Source organism: Vulpes vulpes, chromosome 9 (assembly GCF_048418805.1).
Source record: "Vulpes vulpes isolate BD-2025 chromosome 9, VulVul3, whole genome shotgun sequence".
NCBI lineage: Eukaryota > Metazoa > Chordata > Mammalia > Carnivora > Canidae > Vulpes > Vulpes vulpes.
Window position 1 is genome coordinate 9,504,693 of NC_132788.1, and position 23,537 is coordinate 9,528,229.

The window sequence follows — 23,537 nt, forward strand, 5'->3', positions numbered from 1 at the left end:
AATTAGAACTACACCCTCTCCCAATCAGTAGAATTTGGTGGGGCAGCCCCGGTGGCTCAGCAGTTTAGTGTCGCCTTCAGCCCGGGGTGTGGTCTTGTCAACCTGGGATCGAATCCCACATCGGGCTCCCTGCATGGAGCCTGCTTCTCCCTCTGTCTCTGTGCATGTGTGTCTCTCATTAATAAATAAATAAAATCTTAAAAAAAATTTGGTGACACAGTTATTAATGTTGCCCACCATTTAATGTGGCTCAAAGGTGGTACTGGCACAAAAGGTGGAAGGTGAAGCACAGAGCAGGACAACTTCCCAGAGTAAGCGCTATGCATTTACATTTTCAATTTTTATTACTTTTCTCTGATTATAAAAATAAATGCTCATTATAGAAAAACTCAGATCTTTAAAAAATATGTAATGCAGAAAGTGAAACCAATCCATAATTCCACCCCTCAGAGTGAAGTGCTTCAGCTGTTTCCTCTGACATTTATTTAAACTTCATTAACATTTATCTAAACAAAATAAAACAATTGTGGTGGTGTTTTTTTCAAATAGGATCATGGTATGTTTAACCCAGTAACTTACTTTTCTTGCTTAAGATTTGGTCTACTAGGGCAGCCCGGGTGGCTCAGCGGTTTAGTGATGCCTTTGGCCCAGGGTGTGATCCTGGGGTCCTGGGATCAAGTCCCATGTCGGGCTCCCTGCATGGAGCCTGCTTCTCCCTCTGCCTGTGTCTCTCTCTCTCTCATGAATAAATAAAATCTTAAAAAAAACAAAAAGATTTGATCTACTAAAGAGATCCATCATATTGTTTTTATTAAAAAAATTTTTTTTAGAATTTTATTTGAGATAGTGTACACCTGTGAGAGAACATAAGCAGGGTGGGGAGGGGAGGAGGGAGGGGTGAGGGAGAGCGAGCAGCCGACTCTCCACTGAGCAGGAAGCCCAAAGGACATTGGGATCATGACCTAAGCCAAAGGCAGTTGCTTAACTGACTGAGCCACCCAGGTGCCCCCCATCACGTTTCTTTCTTTTCTTTTCTTTTTTTTTTTTAAAGGTTGTATAGTATTCTATGGTATGAGTGATTCACAGTTTAACCAAATTTCCACTAATGGAAAAGCGGTTTTTACAATTATTTCACTCTGGTGAATTCCTTGCTTGCATAGCCTAGTACACAGGTGAAAGCATTTTTGCATGTTAAGTCCTAGAAAGGGGTTTGCAGTCAAAAGGTGCATTATTAACATTTTTATTAGGCTGTATTTGAATCTTAAGTCTTTAAAACTGCTGCGCAGTTTGGTACTGGCACAATTCTTTGTTGCAAAGTCTAAACATCAGCCACCAAGTCTAGTTTTAATTCCTTTTTCAGAAATATTCAGGGAGAGAACAGTTTCCTGCCACCGGCTGGCACGCCACCTCACGTGTTTTCTGTCAGCACTACAACCTGAAAGCATGTCAATAATATTTGTTATGTTTGGGGAGTGAGCTTTTGGCTTTTTTTTTTTTTTTTTTCCAGATGACATTAGCTCTAGGTATCTTTTTGGAGTTTTTAGTAGGTTTAAGCAAGATAGGTAAATTAAGGTAATCTATTACTCAGTTCCTTCTTCCTTTCATTCACTGGAGTGACTGTCACATGTTGGTGCTCTTGGGGATCACCGCCTAACACAGGTGTGAGAGGCCATTAGCTGCCAATTCTCATCTACTTAGCATATAGTTACTGTTCCAAGCAGTTTTCCAGTATTTGTCACATTGAACCTGAGTCACCAGTGGTGACCATCTTAAGCAATACTTCCACTTCAAGAGAATGCAGATAGAATTTCAAGAGTAAAAGACTGATGATAGTACCCTCTCCAGCCTCCTGAAGTGATTTTTTGCTTCCTCTAGACTCAGATTTTAAAGCATCTGCGCTATTCATTAACTTGGCGATAAACCTCCTTTGTTCTTAAAAAGCCATTTCAGTGTTTATATAAATCAAATCACTGACTACATTCTCTCACTTAGACTATATGCTCTACAAGAGGAAGGATTTTGTTTGGTTCACTGATGTTTCCCTAGCATCCAGAACAGTACCTGGCACATAAAAGGTGCTTAATACATATTTCTTTGAAGGCAGAAATCTTATGTTTTGCATCTCCACGGTAAATGCCAACTTGCTGATTAAATTAAGGAAAGAATCTTCGTTCAGTGACACAATTTAAGATTTTCTTAGAAGCAAAGTGCGGCCTATTCGTTGCCTAAATAATATTCAAGGTTCTTTCCAGCTCTAACTTACTATGAATCTAGTAGTTTTCAAAGAATTAGAATTCAGTATAAGAAAACGTATATACTACTAAAACTAGAGTGAAAATAATTGGGTAAATTAAATCTTTGATTTAGAAAGCAGGGCATTGATTTTTCTAAGCCTTCAGATCATTATAGAGACCAAATTTGAGAAACTATATTGATTGCAAACTTTATTCTCTAAGTTCCTTTCTTGGGAAAAAACAAAAAATCATGGCATTGAGTTGTTAACTGGGAATGCCTCTATAATGTGCATAAAAAATATGTGGTTAATGTTACTGTATAAGCAAAAAGGCAAAAAAAATGTTTATGTACAACTTTTATATTCTGGACTATACCAATAGTAGTATGACCCTAATGAGAGCGATATCTGCCTTGAAATCCATCTCAAATGTGCAGTTATACGAATTTAAAGCCAATAAAAATAAAAGCAGTGAAAAAGAATAAAAAAGAGAACCAGAGGGAAAGATCCATCTAAATCTGGGGCACATTTTGAATAATATACAACATTTTTGGAAATAAAGGAAAAAAAGAGAGGAAAAATTTTAGAAAGTCACTCCAGAAAAAGTCCATCTTATAAGACATATTTTAATTCTAGTCCTTTAGTACTTATTTATGTCAGACCACCTCTTAGTGGATGTTTGGTTTCCTGTGCCGAGCCTTAGAAAAATTATCTTGTGGTCAGAAAATAGCATATTCTCAAGACGGTTGACTGAAGAGACTGTTTTTTTGGCTTACTATTTTTTACAACAAATTTTACTTTAAAAAGAGAGTGAATTAATCAGATTTGAACTCTCACTGGTAGAACTGTAGTGGATATATACTGCCTGCCTAAAAAAGAAAATGAATCAGCTTGAAAAGGATTTTATATAGAAGCAATTGACATGAAGAATAGGGCCTGAAATGAAATGAAAGGCAGTTTTTGATGAAATAAAGAAAGAAAGAAAGAAAGAAAGAAAGAAAGAAAGAAAGAAAGAAAGACCATTAAGAATATTTGGACGGGGGAGGGGAGATTTCATAAAACACAGTAGTTAGGAGAAGGCGTGTGCCCAAGTTAGACTACAGAGCAAAGTCTGAACAACATCAACAACAGAAGCATTCTTGGGGAAAACCAATGCCAGGGGCACTCTTATGGTTAATTTACTAAAATAAAAAGGTAAACAGGTATTCATTTGTTGAGGCTTATGACATGATAGTACACTTGTGTAATACCAGACCCTCAAGAAAAAGAAACCTTCAAAAAATTTTTCAAAAGGCAAATTATGGGAAAAAAAGAAAAAACAACCCTGTAAACATTAAAACGTTTTAGCTTAGGTGAGGTAGATGAAAATAGAAAAAGAAGTAGGAATATGCTAAGATGTTATTGCTTTCAATCATTAATATTAGCAAGTGAAAAAACTGTTAGGGTCATATATCTTTTAAGACGAATGGGAAAATGGTCCTAAAAACGTACAAAAAATGAATTTCAGCGTTTAAGGAATTCCAGTTAAATATGTAAAGCCCCCTTCTCCCACCAAAAAAATGTCCATTTAAATATTTAAGTATTCAAATAATATTAGATAATATTGAAATGTTTGACACATTATCACGCTCTCATCGTCATATTTGCAATATTCATAGATCTCAAGTGTAAAGAATAAAACATAAATTGTTTTTAAAAGGTGCTTCTGAAGCCAAAAAGGCAAAAAAAACCCCACAAAAAAACCCAAAAAAACAAAAAAAAGCATTCTTTGCCTACTTAAGGGCTCATCACGGGAAGACGGATGCAATATTCGGTATCTACACCAAAACAAACGTAGGCAAAGTTCTCCATCTCATTTTTATAGAAATGCCGTCTGTTTAAAGTACAAGGTGCTTTCATCTCAGTGACAGGCTTGAGCTCCGCCAGGAATCAGAAAAACGTGCTCGGAGGGGGAGGCCCGGTCCAGCTCCATCAGGTCCATGAGCACAATAAATCATCCACCCTCCCACCACCCCCCCCCCCCCACAAAAAAAAAGCCCACCTTAAATAGCTCAAGTTGTCATAAAAATAGGCTGATGGTTACTTTACTCGGGCGATAACCTAATCCCCGGGCTTATTGTTGTGGAGCAGATGTCATTATGGGTGGGGCCGACGCGCAGAGCAGCTGAAACACTTGGGTACCACCCCCCGCGCACTTTCAATGGGATAGAAGGGGCTCCCAAAAGGTAAGCGGGAAGCTCTCCACCACCCTTTCCTGCTAGCAGTAAGGAAGCTGGGATGTGGTCGCGGTCCCGGCGAAGACCACGAGATTTAAAAAAAAAAAAAAAAAAAAAAAAAAATCATCCCCCCCCCTCCCTCCCCCCACGGTTAACTCCTACCCTGGAAAAGAGATCGTCCCTCTCTCTCTCCCCTCCCCTGCCGGCTCCTCCTCGGGACACTTGGCTGAGTCTTTCTTTCTCTCCTTCCCACGCGGAGGTGAGGCTGCACGCAAGCCGGGGACGCCTGCTTTTCCTCTTCGCGCGGAGGGAACTCTGCGGGTAGGAGCCCCGGGTGGCAGGGAGGGAGCGGGCGGCGACGTGGGCAGGCAGAGGGAGCTCGCCGGGGACGCGCCGGGCCGGGGCTGCCAACAGACACGCGGGCCCCCGAGGAGCCGGCCGACGAGGCCGAGGTGACGGGGGAAATCTCCGCGCTCCGGCCTCCGCGCTCCGGGCTCCGGGCTGGGACCGCACGCTTCCGGCGGGCCACCGTCGCTCTCGGCCTAGCGCGGCCCGCGGCCCGCGCTCGGCCGGGGCGGCGGGGACTTAGACAGGGTTAAACCGCGCCTCGCACTTGCCTGGGACCGGGTGACCAGTAACTGGTAATAGTCTTTGCTCGGCGCTGGGCCTTGTCCTACAATTTCGAACAGCGTCTCCGGCAGCCACGACGCCATCTTGGGACGCCACCGGCGTCGCTAAGACAACCAGGAAGGGGCGGGGCTTCGCTGGGGTCATGGGGCCAGAGCCCTAGTTTAAATCGAACCCCGCTTTTGAGCTAGCGGAGGGGGGGCGGTTTGACTTGGGGTGATCGCCCCGACCTCCGAGAGTCCCAGGGAACTCTCGTCTGTGAAATTTCAAGCCTCAGGTCCCCGGTGACCCGAAAGGGAATTAGTTCCTGCTACCATGGAGGGGAGGGGGTGACCCCGGCGGAGGGATACCAAGCACGGCCCCACATTCCCCTTCCTGGTCCCTCGAAGGGATCGGGAGGAGATCTCGGGCCGCTGGGAGAGTCGCTCCGGGCGGTGGGGGAGGGAGGGGCGATGTGATGGGCCGCGAGTAGGCAGCGGGGCCTTTCCCGCGGACGAGCCCGGCAGCCCGAGCCGGCGGGCAAAGTAGTTCCCGGAGGGTGTTGGAACGGGCGGGGAGGGAGGCGGCGCGGGCGGAGGCGCACGCCGGCCGCGGTGCTGCGGCTCAGCTGATAATTGAAGGGACCCGAGGAGCCGCCGCCGCCGCCGCCGCCGCCGGGGGGGGGTGGGGGGAGCGAGTGGAAGTTGCTGCCGCGCCACCGAGTCCGGACCGGAGACTTTGGGGCCCAACTAGGTAATTGGGGCGCAGTTCCGAGCGGCCGGGCCCGGCTTGGGGGAGGGGGTTGTGCCGAGGGGTTGGGAGGGGGCAGCGGAGGGGGGGTGGGGAGGAGCTGGAAGAGAAAGTCCCAGGAAGCCCGGTTGTGTCATCGCGGCGATTCGGCCCCGGCTCGGCCTGCTCCCGGCGGCGGCGGCGGCGGCGGCGGGGCCGCGGAAGGACCGGGCCGGGGGTTGACGGGCGAGGCGCTCGCGGGAGGCTGGGGCCGGGCGGGCGCAAGGGGGGGGGGCTTCTCTGGGTTCCCCCCTCCGGCCCCCCGCGATGAGGAGGGCCCTTCGCGGAACCGGGGTAAGGCGTGCGGGTGTTGGGGAGCCCGGTGGGGGCCGGCGGGGGGCCGGAAGTGGGCTTTGGGGCTCGGAGGGCGTCTAGGAAGCGAGAAAGTGGGGGGCCGGAAGTGCAGGTGGGGGGTGTGAGGACGGCAAGGGTTCCCCGGAAATGGGATGGGGGGCCCGGAAGCCGGGAGAGGGGAGGCTCCGGGGCCCGGGGGGCGGGGGGACGACGGACGGCCCGGAAATGGAAACTAGGGAGCAGCTCGAGTGACAACAGTTGTGGGAAGCGAGGGTCAGAGGAGGGAGAGGCCGGAGTGACTTTAGACCGCAGTAAGGGGTTTCCTGCCGGGGCCGGGGGGGCGTGGGGGGGGGCGGGCGAGGCCGGAGACGGGGTCGGCGCCGGCCGGGTGGGTAGAGCCGTGGGAAGTTGAGGCGGAGCGGGGGTGACGGAGGGGCGGGCGAGCGGGAGGGTCTGGCCAAGAGGCCGAGAAACTTGGCGGAGAAGCGCAGCGCGTGCCGCCCCGCAGACGAGCGGGGAAGTCGGGGGGTGCGGGGTGCGGGGTCCGGGCCCCGCGAGGGAGGCGCCCCCCCCCCCCGATTGTCACTCCAGTCGTCTCCGCGTTCAGAGCGAGTCAGGCGATTAATTTATTTATATGTGGATTACATAAAACCCATTATACCGTTTGTCCCTCCGGCCCCCCCTCCCCTCCCCTCCATCCCCCCCTCCATCCCCCCCCCCCCCCCGAGAGTGGGTTTTCTAGTTCAGAAGCAAGTTGGAGGGGAGTCCAGATAACGAAGGTCGGGAAATTCCCCAATCCTGCCCTTCGTGGCGCTTCTTGATTTCCATTCCTACAGGGGGAGAGATTAATAAAGATTCAAAAAAAAAAAAAAAAAAAAAAGAACAACACACACACCTAAAACGAGCCCCGTGCAAATCTGGAGGAAGTCGCCTAGTTGAAGTGCCGGTGTTGGGGGGGGGGGGGGCGGGACGCGCGGCCGGGAATTGGCTCCCCTGGTGGGGTCGGGAGAGCGCGGAAGGGGCTGCCGCTGAGCCCTTAAGACAGGTTGGTGGGTTTTTGATGAGGCTTCGGTTTTCAGCATCGTGCCTGGCGGGTGTGTGTGTGTGTGGGGGGGGCAGTTTTAATTGCCTCGTGAGTTCATTGAAGGAGGGACCGTGTCAGCGGGCGCGGGGCGCGGGGGCCGGCGCCCTGGGGCGGGGGGTGCGTCCCGGGTGGGCGTCGCCGCGCTCGGGGCCCGCCGTCCTCGGATCTCGCCCGGGCTGCGGAATCACCCGATCCCCGGGCTTCCCTCCGTTCTGTAGGCCCTGGAGTGCTGTGTTCAACTTGATTCCTTCCTCTCTCCAGTCTCTCTCTCTCTGTGGATATGCTCTTGGCATTTCGGTTTTTTTTTTTTTTTTTTTTAACGAGCCCAGAAAGTTGAGGCTTGAGGATTCTCCTCCTTCAACACAACACAACACAACACAAAACAAAAATAATAGGGGTAGAAAGTTGAAAGAGCTATTGAGTTGGGGCAAAAAAAAAAAAAAAAAAAAAAAACAACCGACGCTCGGAACAAAGGTCCCGGTTGTTGGGGGAAAAAGGCAGGAGGCCTATATAGGAGGCCTGTGTGTGTGTGTGTGTGTGTGTGTGTGTGTGTCGCGGTTACTCGGGGTGGGGGGAGTGGGGGGCAGTTCAGATTGAGGAATGAAAGGGCATTATCAGGGGTTTGGAGACCATCAGTTGCAGATGGGTTTATTGAGGTCCATCTTCATATTTACATTATGCAAAGAGATCAGTACTGAAGGTAAATTTTGCAGTAAATAGAATTTCTTTTGAAACGACCCTGCTGCTTCCCTGTTCAGGCCCAGAAAGATTGAATTAGTGTTTTTTTTTTTTTTTTTTTTAACATCTTTATGTGATTGCTTGGGGAGTTTTTATTTCATTTATTTTACGCCGAAGAGGGCATTATTAACATGCAGTTTGTGGGCTTTGTCCACATCTGCCTTTCTAGGAATGTGCCAATATCCGTAAGGATTTAAGAATTGCCATGTAATTGACGTAGAATATACTTAACATTTATCATTGTTCCTATTCAATTCCCAGTTTTTAAGGAGTTTGAGTGATTTTGTAAGTCTGCTGAGCTGACGGTTACTGTTTAGTTTGTGCCAGTGAACAGGCTTTTTGTTTTAGTTTTTCATTTACTTTCTGAAAGTTTTGGAATACTTTGGCAGTTAAGAGTTCCAGAAGCTGCGAAACTAATTACTTAAAAAATGAAGGGGTTGCTAAGCCAGTGTAAAATCAGTGTTTTTACCTAGCAAAGTAAATTTGAAGTAATATTTGCTTTTCTAACTTTTAAGATTACTGGATTTATGTTATCTAGATAAGATTTTATGATCCTATTTTAAGCACATCATCCCAGCAAGAGACAGACAATGGCTTGGGAATTCACACACTGCCAGTTAGTAGCTGTGTGACCTTGAGCTATTCAGTTTAGCACATCTGGTCTCCAGTAATTTTATCTGTAAAATGGGAATGGGTAATCACTGTTTTTCCTCACTGGGTGGTTTTGAGACCCAGTGGATATAATGGCCATGAAAAACAACAAACTGCTTAATAAGTGTAATAGCATTAGTTTTAGAAAATTATATTAGCTATTTTGCGGTTATTAAAATTTTGCAAATAGAGCTTCTCAACCAGTGGTGGCCTGGGGGGGGGGGGGGGGCGGGACCTTGATGTAAGGTAGGTTGCAGATGTCAAGTTACAGCAATTTATATTTCGAAGCTGCTACTAAACTGGTAATGGAACTTGAGCCCAATTTCTGTAATTTTTTTTTCTTTTGCATCAACATGGTAGGTAACTTATTCACCATACCTTCCACTGAATAAATTTGTAAGTCATGTTTAGAGAAATTTCTTTACATTTTTTAATTAATAACATATACCTGTTCTGGTCTGTGGCTGTTTTGATACTGACTTTCTAATGTCAGAGACTACAGTTAAGGGAAAATACTGCCAAAATTGATCTGTTTTCTTTACAGGATTAAGGAGATTTAAAAAAAAATTTTTTTTAGTTCTTTTAAGTGGGTGGGTGAGGATCGTTCTGAGCAAATATGACACCAGGTGCCCCTTTATTTTTCCATTTGCTGAAGTAATTTGATGGACTCAAGTTGAAAAGGCAGCCTGTTTGTTGCTTTTCCTCTTCACACAAGTTCTTGCTACTGCCAGCCTGACATGCACTTTTCTTTTATTTAAACCATTTCAGGTTCAGTTCAACCCACCCCTTCGTATCACTTCCTTAAAAACTTATACTTCATAATATTTCCTTTTTATTTCTTGGTTATCTAAATAAGCTCCATTTTGGGATTACAGTGCTAAATTTGTTGACATGTGTTGCTTTTGTTTCCCCAACTGGATTATAGGCTTCCTGAAGTCAAGGATTATCTTGTATCACTGTGTTTTGCATGAAGGTGCACTCATATGCCTGATTGAAAATAATGCCCATTTTCCTTCCCACTCCAAACCAGTAATGTTAGCCTAGTCCTGCTGACTGAGCAACCAGTCTTCCTGCTTGGAAAGTTTCTTAGCCTCAACAGATTCTTCAGGATGCTATTTGGTTTTGTGATCACAGCCTCTTCATGTCTTCCTGATTACTGTGCCATCGAGTGCCTGGAAGGGGTATAATAGTAAGAAAGAATTTGATGGATATTACATGATAAATGTATCTGTAGATTGTTATATAATTCTGGTGCTGGTAGTTCTTAACATGTAATGTTAGATTTACATTGTGTGTGTGTGTGTGTGTGTGTGTGTGTGTATTTTAAAGATTTTATTCATGAGAGACAGAGAGAAGCACAGACACAGGCAGAGGGAGAAGCAGTCCCATCGATAGTGGAACTCCATCCCAGGTCTCCAGGATCAGGCCCTGGAAGCTCTAAACCGCTGAGCCACCCGGGCTGCCACATTTATGTGTTTTCTTTTAGTGCTTCTGTATAGTTCAAACAGCTGTGATACAGATTTCTTGAAGGCTTAAACCTAGCAGTTGTATAATCGCTACCTGGTCTGCTAGGTTACTGTGACACACAGTGGGTGCTCACTGTTATTTATAGTAAATAGGTAAGTATAGTGATGCTGAAGCAGTTTCTTTCTTTTTTTTTTTTTTTTTTTTTAAGTAAAATTTAATTTGGCCAGTGTACAGGATTTTTAACAATGCAGTTCTTTAAATCTGATACCTAACTTAGTGATTTTAGGTTATGGGCAAAAGAAGTTGTTTCCTAGGCAGAGATGATGTCAGCTTCACAGTTCTTCTCTGAGGTTTTTTAGAGTTGGGTTAGGATTCTTACAGTTTCATTCAACTGGCTTGACCAGAAGAAGGAACTTTTCCATTATTCAGACCTATCTGTTTTGTCTTGAGGGTGCAGAGCTGTTGGTAATAGTCTGTTTGATTTTTTAAAAGTCATTTTAGTGGTCTAGAGTGAAAAACTGCTTGCCACTCTGTCCTTTGATTATAGAACAGTGTTCATTGCTCAAGTGAACGTCTGATTTAAAGGTAGAAGACTTGGGTTGCGGTCTTGACTGCCTTTTCTTCTGTCTTTGTGACTTTGGGTGAATAAGTTTAACCTTTATGAGTTTCAAGTGCCTAATCTGAAGGGTGGTTATTGCCACCTAACCTAGATTTAATTGTCATTTGTATGCTAGATACTTTATTTGGGAGAGTAGTCTACAAAGCTAGATGGGAACACAGGGCCCTTCCTCACTGATTCATTGCAGCATTGACTATTGCCTCATTTGTTAACCCCCTTCTACCTAGAACATACTCCTGTTATATATGTAAACATGAATGTCTTTGGGGCTGTGATAGTGTTTATTAGTCTATTATGAATTCCTTGAAGTCAGTCTCCCCCCCCCTTTTTTTTTTATTCCTCTAGCACAGTGTCTGGCCTATGTAAAGGAATCTTTGGATGCTTACTGAAGGAAACAGTTTTGTAAGAATAAAATAACTGCTGTAAGTGACCATACTTTGTAATGGTTTAATGTCTTTTTTTTTTTTTTAAGATTTTATTTATTTATTCATGAGAGACACACACACACACAGAGGGGCAGAGACACAGGCAGAGGGAGAAGCCGACTCCATGCAGGGAGCCCGACGTAGGACTCGATCCCAGGACTCCAGGATCACGCCCTGTGCTGAAGGCAGCGCTAAACTACTGAGCCACCCAGGGATCCCCTTATGTCTTGCTTTGACAAACATTTTGAATCATAGTTGATGCTAAAAAAGATTTTGGGAGTTTCTTTTTAATCTGTTGGATATATGTTTTAGAGACTACAAGTTACTTTAAGTCATGTATTAAAAAAATGACAAGCCATTTCATATTGTTAAATCATCCCTTATTTACACGTAGTAGTTGATCATTTAAATTCTACACTAAGGCTTTAAAATATATTGTGATACAATGCGTGTATTTAAGTATGAGATTGGGTTTTATACATCATTTTTGTTTCTTTTTTAAAAAGGATCTATTTCTCTAAGTATGTTATTGCCCATATGTGGATCTTGAAGGTTATTTATAAGCTGACGTGTCTATCAGCAAGTTTTCAAGTCTTGAAGTTAGAACATTTCAATGTGTATTTTAATCAACTTGCTGGCTGTCATAACCAGTGAGTTCTACACTGACTTCAAAACTACTCATTCCACGCATGGGCAACATTCTGAATAAATAGATGTACCTTGTGCTATATCTTCTTAAGGTCAAATTAATTCAAGTCTGAAGTCCTCATACTGGTAAACGTATGTGATGCCCTGGAAACCTAAAATGAGTTTTTACAGATAGCCCTTCTGAAATTCACTGTTGAGTTGTAATTTAAGCTGCTTTGTGTCCTTAGAGAGTAGGTTCATGGTGATCATATGGAGGGCCTCTCCTGCCCCGCCCCCTTTTCTTAATCTCCCTGCAAACCCAGTGCTTGTAGCTGCTTTGTAAGTAGTAAATATATGAACATGCTGTAACTTCTGCTGTGGCTCTAGTATTTTGTAATTGTGTCTGTTTTTGCACCCTTGGCTGCATGTAGTCAGATTGAACTGCTTGTTCCTCTTTGAACACACTCTAGGAACTTGAGCGTTCTTGCCTCGACTTTGATTGTTTAGCCTACCTGGATCAACACCCTTCCCTCCTCTTCTGTCTCTTGTAGCTACATACACACATTTCACTTCTTCCAGTACCTTCTGTTTCACTCTTTACTTCTCCCTTCCATAACAGTTTATTAGTTTGAGTTAACTGCTTTCACCATCTGCCTTATATAATTAGTCCCTTACTTCTTCTTAACTAGATCTTTGGCTTCTTGCAATAAAGTTCTCATTCTTCCATCGCCACAGTGACTGGCACAAAGCTCCTGACCTGCATTGTACGTGGCATCGATAGGGTTTGTTTTGGTGACACATTGAGGAACTATATTGTGAAATAACAGCACATTTGCCATAGTTTCTGTCAGCTTGCTTTTCGTTTCTCAGGGTTTGGTAGCTGAGTGTAGGATGCTCAAATATAAATTTTTCCGAATTAGGTTCATGAAGATTTGCATTTAAGGGATTGTTAAGACAGTAGACTATTTCACTAACTTTGTTACCTTAGGCTTAGCATTTCGGAGTTATGTTTACTAGCAGGTAAAAACGTATTTATCAATACATATTTATCTAGTGCTTACTGCATGCCAGGTCTCTGCTGGGAGGAATACAGAAGAGTCTTGTCCTGAGATCTGTGCTTTCATTTAGTTGAAAATCATTTACCATGTCGAACTTCCTTGGTAACTATATATAGTATAGCGTTTAGTATAGACAAGTGTCCTGTAGATATCCTAAATGCAGGTTTTCTACATTTAGAAAACCTGATACAAAGATCTAAGTTAAGAAACCGATGAATTAGGGTATGAAATCTGGCTTTGCTGAATAAATTGTTGGAAGTTGAAATAGTTGTGGAACTATTTCCTCAGCAGCTAATGCATGTGCATTCCTGGTTCCATGGCCTCTTGAAAAATGCTGAGGAGAAATAGATTTATACAATGAGATCTCTTATGTTGCAGAGATGTAGTACTTTATTGTAGATGAGTTCAAACTATGACAGTAAAACACAATATTTACCATTGTGCATATTGTCCTTAAAAAATTGAGTTTTACACAGTGGGTTCCCAGATTCAGTCCTAGGTTGAACTTGACAAGGTTGAAGAAGGCTTCCTGGAGAGACCAGGGACTTGAACTGGCCTCGATTGTTTGGGTGGGTAGAGAAGAATGGGGAGCTTAAAAAGATGTAATTGAGGTGAGGGTCTACTAGTCAGATAAATGGCCCTTTGGAGTAGAGGGTGCACATTTATGAAATAGGAAATCGGGCTGAGACAATTCTTAAATGGGAGAAACTGAGAAATTGGATTTAACAAATTGGCATGTTGAATTTATTGTTGATCCTTGAATAGGTGGTGGCAACATAAAAAAGTATACAGAAATATTTAATTGGTAAACTATAAAGAAAAAGTGCTTTTAGATCATAAGATCTTAACTTTCTATAAAATGGCTTCCCTTTCTAGGACTGTAGATTAAAATGGTTATTATGGGAAGTTTTGGGGGTGATAGAACCAGTGGAGGTAAAACTTCTTGTTTAGTTTCCATACATGGTAGTTAGAATACTTCTGTTAAATAAGTGGGGAGCTCTCTAAATAACTCCTGTTGCTTCTCTGTTCAGTTATAGAATTCTTCCCCTTTAATGGAAGCTGGCGATCATTTTGTATTAACAAATTCATCTATTGTTTGTTTATTCAGAGGTTCTTTTTTTCTTTTTCTTTTTTTTTTCTTTTTAAAGATTTTATTTATTCATGAGACAGAGGCAGAGACACAGGCTGAGGGAGACTGCAGCAGGCTCCATGCAGGGAGCTGGATGTGGGACTTGATCCTGGGTCTCCAGGATCACGCCCTGGGCTGAAGGCGGTGCTAAACCACTGAGCCACCAGGGAGAGGTTTTTTATTTTTTATTTTTTTATTTTTTATTTTTTTCCTTTTTTTTTTTTTTTTTTTTTTTAAGATTTTTATTTATTTATTCATGATAGAGAGAGAGAGAGAGGCAGAGACACAGGCAGGGAGAGAAGCAGGCTCCATGCACCGGGAGCCTGACGTGGGATTCGATCCCGGGTCTCCAGGATCGCGCCCTGGGCCAAAGGCAGGCGCCAAACCGCTGCGCCACCCAGGGATCCCCGGGAGAGGTTTTTTAAATTCAGAGTACTGTTTGAAAATTAATACATGATTTTTTGTGAGTTCCTTAGTTAGTATATCAATCTTTATGAGAGAAACTTCTGCTAAGCATTAAAAAAATACGATGTTTTAAGAAAAGCAAATTTTGGTTTAAGTATTTATATACTAAAAAAAATTGAGAGAAAGAATGAGAGCATGAGTAGAGTGGGGAGGCAGAGGGAGAAGCAGGCTCCCCCTGCTGAGCAGGGAGCCTCATGCGGGGCTCAGTCCCAGGACCCTGGGCCCTGGGATCCTGACCTGAGACACCCAGGTGCCCCTATGTACTTTTTTTTTTTTTTTTTTAAAGATTGGAGTTATTTTGAGAGAGCAAGTGCCCATGGGTGTGGACTCTCCAGTAGAGTCTGGAGCCTGAAGAGCGAGGAGCCCGATGGGGTTCCATCCCAGGATCCTGAGATCATGACCAGAGCAGAAGTCAGACGCTTAACCTACTGAGCCACCCAGGCGCCCCAGTATTTACATACTTTTAAAAAAAAGTGCAACTTAATATTACCTGGGTTTTGTTTTTTGTTTTCCCAGAGAGAGAGAAAGAGCGAGCATGTGCACATGCACATGTGCATGCACACATATGGGAAGTGGGGGCAGGATGGTCAGAGGAAGAGGGAGAATGAGAATCTCAAGCATGCTCCACGCTCAGCATGGAGCCTGATACTGAGATCATGACCTGAGCCAAAATCAGGAGTTGGACGCTTAACTGATGGAGTCACCCTGGCACCTGCTTGATCAAGTTAAATATCTTAGTAAAATACTTAGCCTAGCACTCTGGTTGATGCCACAGTAGACTATTTGTTATCCCTGTTACTTTTATAAAAGTACATAAAACAGGATTTCAAAATTAGAAAATGTGGTTAGCTGGTGGCTGAAGGGAAACTAAAGTTACTGAGAATTATATTTCATTCAGGGATCTGGTAGCAATTACTAGTTTTCTTACAGCAGCTTTAGTTTCTAGAGTATTCTTGTAGACTTTGCTGACTGCAATTTGAATTCATTTTATTCTTTATGTGAAATAGTAGAAATGCTAGTAGTGCAAATTCATGATTTATACCTGTTAAGTCATGAAACTTAGGGGTTTGTGGACTTAGGAATAAAAACATTTGGAAGGTTGTGTATTTTAGTACTACAAGAGACAAGAGTGTCTTTTAATGCAAGGCATTTGTGCACCTTTCTAGTTTTTCCTTTATTAAACCTATATTTCCATGTTTTGTTACTCACCTAGGGAAAGTGGCCTAGTCTCAAGAGGGAATTGGACTTGAAGCCAGCCCTTCCATCCCAGACCCATAAGCATTTCTGCCTTTCTCCCAGTAGATGGCAACAATTAGGTTGGTTTTTGAGAAGACTTCAGTAGTTCTTAGCTTTGTGATCAGACTAGTTTCCTAATTATTTCTTGGTTGTCATTAAGAACTTCAGTGTTAATTTACACATCTTGACCTCAAAATACTTTTCTTAGAAAAGTAGTGGGTCAGTTGCAGAGTTCATTCCTATTTTACTTTACTCTTAACCCGGTCTTTGGAAAAGTTTGCCCTTCCAGTTGCTGCTATGAGGTAAGACTTGGGGAATTTCAGCCTTTGGTGTGGCACTGTAAGATAATCTGCTCCTGCCTCTTTGAACCATCTAGTATTACTTTTCAGCTGCCTGCATATTAGGCCCTGCCATTTTTTTCTCCAGGTATCTTCTCATTACACAACCTAAGTATTTTTCTTTCTTTTAAAGAATAGTTCGTTTTTTTGTTTTTGTTTTTGTTTTTTTTTAAGATTTTATTCATGAAAGACAGAGGGAGAGAGAGAGAGAGAGAGAGGCGGAGACACAGGTAGAGGGAGAAGCAGGCTCCCTGCAGGGAGCCTGATGTGGCTGGATCCCGGGACTCTGGGATCATGCCCTGGGCGGAAGGCAGACGCTCAACCGCTGAGCCACAACCTAAGTATTCTGAAAGGAATTATGGAAGAGGTAATAAACCGTCATTTGGGATCCTCGTTGTGGCACTGGCTTTATTTTATTTATTTTAAAGATTTTATTTATTTATGAGAGACCGAGAGAGGCAGAGACACAGGCAGAGGGAGAAGCCGACTTCCCTCGGGGAGCCCGATGCAGCTCTCGATCCCAGGATCCCGGGATCATGCCCTGAGCCACCCAGGTGCCCTGTGGCACTGGTTTTAAATGATACTCAGCTTATAGTTCTTGAATCAGATAAGGAATTGGGGAACTTAATGTTTGCTGGAAAAGCAGCGTTTTCTCTCTGTTGGATGGGCCTTCGACTTAACGCATTTACTTCCATCCAGCGTTCATTAGTTCTTGTTGCTAAAAAAGAAAAATAAGATGATTCATAATGCACAATTAACTTCTCAGAGTTTACTATATTTAGAGATGCTTAGAACCTTTTTTAAGATGTCTGCTCAGTTTATTTAAATTTTTAATGTGATCGTAAAGGATTTGGGAAGTTTGCATATTAAGAGTTTTAAAGTTAGCAATGGCTTAATCTGTAGTTCTTTTAAGGAACATATACCCAGAAACTTAGTAAAACAATGGTTCTAAGAAAACATTCTGCAATTTTGTCTGTTTTACAGTCCAGTATTAGAGTCATGTTCCAGTGGAAAGAATTAGACTGGTTTCAGCAACTGGGCCATTTATCTTTTAGAGGTATTGCGTGAATTGCATTAGTAATACTCAAACTGAGAAAAATACTCATATAAGACATCTGTGCTCTTGGTGTATTTAGTCTGAAGTTAGCAGTGGACTTAGAATTAATGTAAATGAATAATAAGCAATGGTATGTATTAATAGACATTTTTGAATCCTTTTTTATTTTAATGTTATTTTTAAAAGTTTTATTTATCTGATAGAGCACAAGCAGGGGGAGCGGCAGGCATAAGGAGAGGGGGAATTAGACCCTTCCTCCCTGGTTAGCAGAGAGCCTGACTCAGGGCCCTATCCCAGGACTCCGAGATCAAGACCGGAACCAAAGGCAGATGCTTAACTGGTTGAGCCACTCTGGCCCCTTGAAAACTTTATTTCAAGTCCTAGGTCAAGATTTGGGATTAGGAAGGATGCCTGGGTGGCTCAGTGGTTGAACATCTGCCTTCAGCTCAGGGTGTGATCCCGGAGTCTCGGAAACGAGTCCCACATCAGGCTCCCTGTGGGAAAGCCAAGCTTCTCCCTCTGCCTATGTCTCTGCCTCTCTGTGTCTCTCATGAATAAATAAATTCTTAAAAAAAAAAAAAAGACTTGGGATTAGGAAGATATGTAAGATGTGGTCCTTGGCATTGAGTTTATAGTCTCATTAGGGAGGGAGGTAAAATTGGGAAGAAAAGTAACCATAAAAACTCTTAAACTGAACATTATTCAGATGTCTTATCAGGTGACTAGCTGTTAGGAAGAGAATATGCTAAAAATATTACTCAAGATATTTCTCAGAATTGTGAGAAATACTTGACCACGTTTATTTATATTTCATTTCATTTTATTTTTTTAAAGATTTTATTTATGAGAGAGAGATCGAGGCAGAGACACTGGCAGAGGGAGAAGCAGGCTCCATGCAGAGAGCCTGCCGTGGGACTCCAGGATCACGCCCTAGGTGGAAGGCAGGAGCCCAACCACGTTTAATTCCAAATTCAATTCCTTGCTATCTTTTTTTAAAGATTTTATTTGTTTGATTGCGGGGGGGGGGGGCAAGCACAAACAGGGGGAGTGGCAGAGGGAGAGGGAGAGAGAGAAGCAGACCCCCCATTGAGCAGGGAACCTGATGTGGGGCTTGATTCCAGAACCTTCTGATCATGACCTGAGCTGAAGGCAGATGCTTAACAACCGAACCACCCATGTACCCCCTTGGTATCTTTATGATGTGGCTTTTGCTATAAATAATGTATAATATGTCCAACAGTGATGTAGAACAGTAGTGGTGAGGGAGATGAATGGGATAAGAATATAAAAGGCTTTATGAGTGATAGCAACAACAGCCAACCTCTATCGAATCCTTTCCTTGGTTCACTGGTACATAGGTTAGTCCTCAGTGGGGGTGGGGGGAATGGATATGTAAGTGGGGAAATAGGAGAATTGGACTTTCTAGACAAAAAGTATAATGAGGGTGGATAAGAGTCTGTGTCAGAAGAGTTATGCAGTGGCCAAAGAGAGTTAATTGTACTGAGTAAATACGTTCTAGATGCTGTGTTTGTTTTCTCTTTATTTTAGTGAGTTTCTTTGCTCCATAACTTTGCAAAGGGAGAATGTTCCATATTCTTCCTATGCTTTAAGTATCTCTGGGTTATTCATAACCTGAACTAGAATGATAGGAAATATATAAATACAGTATAATGGTAAATAAAGTATGAGCTAATTCATATCTGCATGCATTTACATGAACATTTTTCTTAGTCGGCATTTTTATCATGAAACTTTAAGATTTTATTTGATAGAGAGCTCTTGGACGTGTGCACAAAAGCAGGGGAAGGGGTAGAGACAGAGGGAGAAGCAGACTCCTCGTTGAGCAGGGAGCCTGATGGGAGGCTGGATCCTAGGATTCTGGACCATGACCTGAGCCGAAGGCATGTGCTTAACTGACTGAGCTATCCAGGTACCCCTATCATGAAGCTTCAGTCAGTTTTCTTTCCCTTTTCCTTTTCCTTTCCTTTTCTTTCTTTTTCTTTCTTTCTTTCTTTCTTTCTTTCTTTCTTTCTCTCTTTCTCTCTTTCTCTCTTTCTCTCTTTCTCTCTTTCTCTCTTTCTCTCTTTCTCTCTTTCTCTCTTTCTCTCTTTCTCTCTTTCTCTCTTTTCTTTTCTTTCAAGATTTTGTTTATTCATGAGAGACACAGAGAGGCAGAGGCATAGTCAGAGGGAGAAGCAGGCTCCATGCAGGAACATGATGCCCACATGACTCGATCCCAGAGTTCCGGAGCCAAAGGCAGAACGCTCAACTGCTGAGCCACCAAGGTGTCCCTTTAGTCAGTTTTCAATAGATAATTTTGCTTTTCATGGCTGTACACATTTATATATTTTGAAGGCAGTGCCCGAGAAAGAATATGGGCCTTGAAGCCAGAAACTGACTTAAACAAGATCTTCCCTATTCCAGCTGTGTGATCTTGGGTGAGTCATTTAAACTCTCTGAGGCTTAGTTTTCTTTTGTGTGAAAAAGGTTGCTGTAGAATCTTGCATAAGTAGTATATACTTGATAAATGGTAGCTGCTGCTGTTTTTATTTATGGTGATGAAGAGAAAAATGTATATTTGCATGGTTTAGAGGAAGGCTTAAACACTGCCTTACAGAGAGAGCAAAGAGAGTGTGCACAAATAGGGGGAGGGCCAGAGGGAGAGGGAGAAGCAGACTCCCCATTGAGCAGGGAGCCTGATGTGGGGCTGGATCCCAGGACCTTGGGGTCATGACCTGAGTGATCCAAAGGCAGACACTTAACCAACTGAGCCACCCAGGCTGCCTTATACATGTCTTCCAGAACTGGGGTAAGGAAACTTCTATTATAAAATGCCAGCCAGCAGATACTTTTCACTTAGTCAGTCATGTAGTCTCTTATAATTACGCAGCTGTTGTGGGCACAAAAGCAGCCATTGCCTTTGTTTTAATAAAACTTTATTTACAGAATGAAGCAGTAGTCCAGATTTGGCCTGTGTGCCATAGTTTTCCAGCCCCTGCTCCACATAGTTATTACTAGCTGCCTTTACTTGGTTTACAGGAATTTGAAACAACATCTGTGTGTCTTAAAGATACTCTGGTAATGTCTCAGTAACAAGGGAATTGGTGTTAAGTGGCTAAGAGCAAAGACTGAGATTTAACTTAAGCTCTGGTTCTCATGATTAACTTTGTGACCTTGGGTCAGTCACTTTATTTTGGATTCAGTTTTTGCATCTGTAAAATGGGAATGATAGTTATATCCACTTTAGGTTTGTTGTGAGGATTAAATTGGTTAATATGTAAACCTTTAAAACAATGCCTGGCATAAGTAAGTGCTTCATGTGTTATTGTTAATAACCATTCTTTTTTGAGAGGAAGCATTTTTCCTTTCCTTTGTTGATAGTCTATCTAAAAAGACAAGTTTGGGGGACACCTGGGTGCCTCACTGGTTGAGCCACCTGCCTTTGGCTCAGAGTTGATGCCAGGGACCTGGGATCAAGTCCCACATCAGGCTCCCCGCAGGGAGCCTGCTTCTCCCCCCTCCCTATGTCTCTGTGTCTCTGCCTTTCTCATGAATAAATAAAATCTTAAAAAAAGACAAGTTTAAGAAGATGGATTTCTCTGATGTCCTCTTGGAATTCCTTGAGTGGTAGAGTTTTAGGGTTGAAGGAGATCATTTGATAGAATGGGGGTGGGGACTCATCAGGATGAATTTGGGTTCCAGTTTCCTGGTTGTTTGACCTTGGGCAAGTTATTAAGGTGTAAAGTATAGAAAAATTGTACTTTACAGGATTCTTCGGAGTTTAGTGAGAGAGTGAAGTGCTTAACACAGTATCTTTATTACAATTTTTTTTTGATTAGGGTATTGGCTTCTAGAAGGAGTTTAATAGTAGCTTTTATTCTATATAAAAGAACCATATAATAGTTTTTTTTAAATGACTTATTTTCACAGTTGCTGTAAATCTATGAAATTAAGTCAACAGTGTAAATTTATTGTTTCTCAGTTGTCATAATTTAGGTGTTAGTAAATTTAATGGACAATTGAAATACACTTTAAAGATTGAAAGGAAAAATAACCCTGACCTGGACTAACATTAAGTGTTTTTGAAAAGTTTTTTGGGGAAAAGTATCTATATTTGATCCAGGTTCAAAGATTCTATTCATTGGTAATTAAAGTCTGTTTGACTACCACTAATAGTTTCAATAAAATGGTGTGATAGGTTTAGTGGGTTTTGTTTTGTTTTGTTTTCTTTTTTTGATATAACTTCAGACTTACAAAAATGTTCTTGCAGTAAAGAATATCCCACATTCCCTTTATCCAGTTCTAAGATCAAGGGTTTCTTTTTTATCATTAGAGGATAAATCTGTTTTCTCTTTTAAAAGTTTTTAATAAAAGCTTTAAAAAATACACCTTTTAAAAAATATATGTAAAATCTGAAAAAAGGTCAGTGCCTTTTTTTTTTTTTTAATATGGCTCTTTACTAGTCATTATACACATGTTGGCTTCAGAGTACTGTGAATGGGTTTTGTTCCTGACTCGAGGCCACCATTAGTGAACATTATCATTGGCAGTTGGACACTCCTAAATGGCCCGCTTATTAAGGGACTTACTTGCTTCGTATAGAGAGTGATCCTTGCCCCTTCCTTCCTGGTTGGCGGTCTTATATGCTTAGGTACTCTGTAAACCCCCCATCCTACTTTCCTCAGCTTTTAATGTGGTAAGTTGCAAAGCTGCTTGCTAGAATTGGGCATTAAGGAGGGAAGTCCTGAGCGAAGCCTTGCATCACATGGTCCTAAGCAGGTGATTATTCTGGTAGCTGAAAGATACTTTAAAAAGTATATTCTCTGCACTTTTCTCCTTAGTTGAGGGGATCAATAAGGTCTTTTAAAAAAGATACTTTAAACCTCCTGTTTCTGGAAATAGTAAAATAAGTGAGAGTCTTATTCTGCAACAAGTGAGGGCCTGTTGTGTGCCTGGCAGACCTATTATACAAAACCTTTTGCCCTTAACATTCAACATACAGTCTTTTTTCCTAAATGCCCTCTCTTGCCTTTGCCTACCATTCCTTAGTGATGACTCCTACTATCTGAGCTTATCTGCTTGAAGAGTCTTAGGTAAGTGGACTTAAACATTAAAAAAAAAAAAAAAAAAAGAATCTGGGCAGCCCAGATGGCTCAGCGGTTTAGCACCACCTTCAGCCCAGGGAGTGATCCTGGAGACCCGGGATCAAGTCCCATGTCAGGCTCCTTGCATGGAGCTTGCTTCTCCTTCTGCCTGTGTCTCTGCCCTGCACCCCCCTCGTATCTCTCATGAATAAATAAATAAAATCTTTTTTAAAAAAATCTTGTTTTTAAAGGGTAGTTTTATTTATTTTAATTAAGATTATTTATTTATTTGAGAGTGAGCACAAGCAGCAGTAGAGGAAGTGGCAGAGAAGCAGGCTCTTGCTTATTAGCAGGGAGCCTGATAAGGGTTCTATCCCAGGATCCTGGGATCAAGACCCAAGCTGAAGGCAGATGCCCAACCGACTGAGCCACCCAGGCGCCCTAAAAGGTAGTTCTAGATTCATTAAAAAATAAAAATAAAATAACAGAGATAGTTACCCAACACTCCCCACCATTTTTCCTTTTGTTAAGATCTTAGCATTAGTATATTTTTGACTCAGCTAATGAACCAGTACATTATTACTACCTATACATTATTTAAATTTCCTTATTTTTCACCTAGTGCCTTTCTGTTCCAGGATCTCTCCAGGGTGCCACATTATATTTAGTGAGCAAATTTTAATTTTTGAGGCATTTATTTCGGATTATAAAGTACAGACTGAGTGATAGTTCAAATTTGAATAAAGCACATAAAGAGAAAATTAAGAACCCATCCATAATCTTTCTACCTGATAGAATGAGTAGAAACATTTTTGTGTTTTCTTCTAGTTTTTGTTTTCATAAAAATGAGTCCATATGTTTTTGTCCATGCTTTTATATGACGAACATTTCCCTATTTTGTTATTCTTTGCTTTATATTTACCATAATTTATTCAATCTTCCTAATTCTTTTATCAGATTTTTATAAAAACTGTTGTTAATGTTTCAGGGAAAAGCTTTGTACCTAAAACCAAGTTTTAATTTATTTTAAGTTTTTTAGAGAGAGGGCATGTGCTAGCCATGGCCAGCTGGGTGGGAAGGGCAGAGAGGCAATCCTAAGCAGACACCACGCTCAGCATGGAGCTTTCTTAGGACTCGATCTCATGACCCTGAGACCACAACCCAAGGCAAAAATCAAGAGTCCGACACCTCACTGGCTGAGCCACACAGGTGACCCGAAAGCCAAGTTTTAATATTTATTTTTAAAATTTATTTTATTTTAGATTTAATTTATTCACGGAAGACACAGAGAGGGGGCAGAGACATAGGCAGAGGGAGAAAAGCAGGCTCTCCACGGGGAACCCGGTGAGGGACTTGACCCCAGGACCCCAGGATCATGCCCTGAGCCAAAAGCAGACGCTCAGCCACTGAGCCACCGACAT

General features: G+C 42.5%; 2 protein-coding genes across 51 annotated transcripts in view; one reads left to right on the forward strand and one right to left on the reverse strand.

The window, feature by feature from the left end:
- FBXO36 (F-box protein 36) overlaps positions 1 to 5,378 on the reverse strand; it is a 100,129-nt gene extending 94,751 nt beyond the window's left edge. Inside the window, exon 1 of the mRNA XM_072719317.1 lies at positions 5,067 to 5,378. Coding sequence (XP_072575418.1) covers positions 5,067 to 5,162 — 96 coding nt within the window. The 5' untranslated portion in view covers positions 5,163 to 5,378. The remainder of the gene's footprint in view (positions 1 to 5,066) is intronic.
- Positions 5,379 to 5,441: 63 nt separating this feature from the next.
- Positions 5,442 to 23,537, forward strand: part of TRIP12 (thyroid hormone receptor interactor 12) — a 145,442-nt gene continuing 127,346 nt past the window's right edge. For 17 of the 50 annotated variants that reach the window (XM_072719269.1, XM_072719274.1, XM_072719278.1 and 14 more), the window contains exon 1: positions 6,315 to 6,449. The gene's annotated coding sequence lies outside the window, so the exon portion shown is untranslated. Of the gene's footprint in view, positions 5,809 to 5,968; positions 6,139 to 6,301; positions 6,450 to 23,537 lie in introns of those variants that run through there. The other 33 variants (XM_072719263.1, XM_072719268.1, XM_072719273.1 and 30 more) reach the window with 10 other exon arrangements.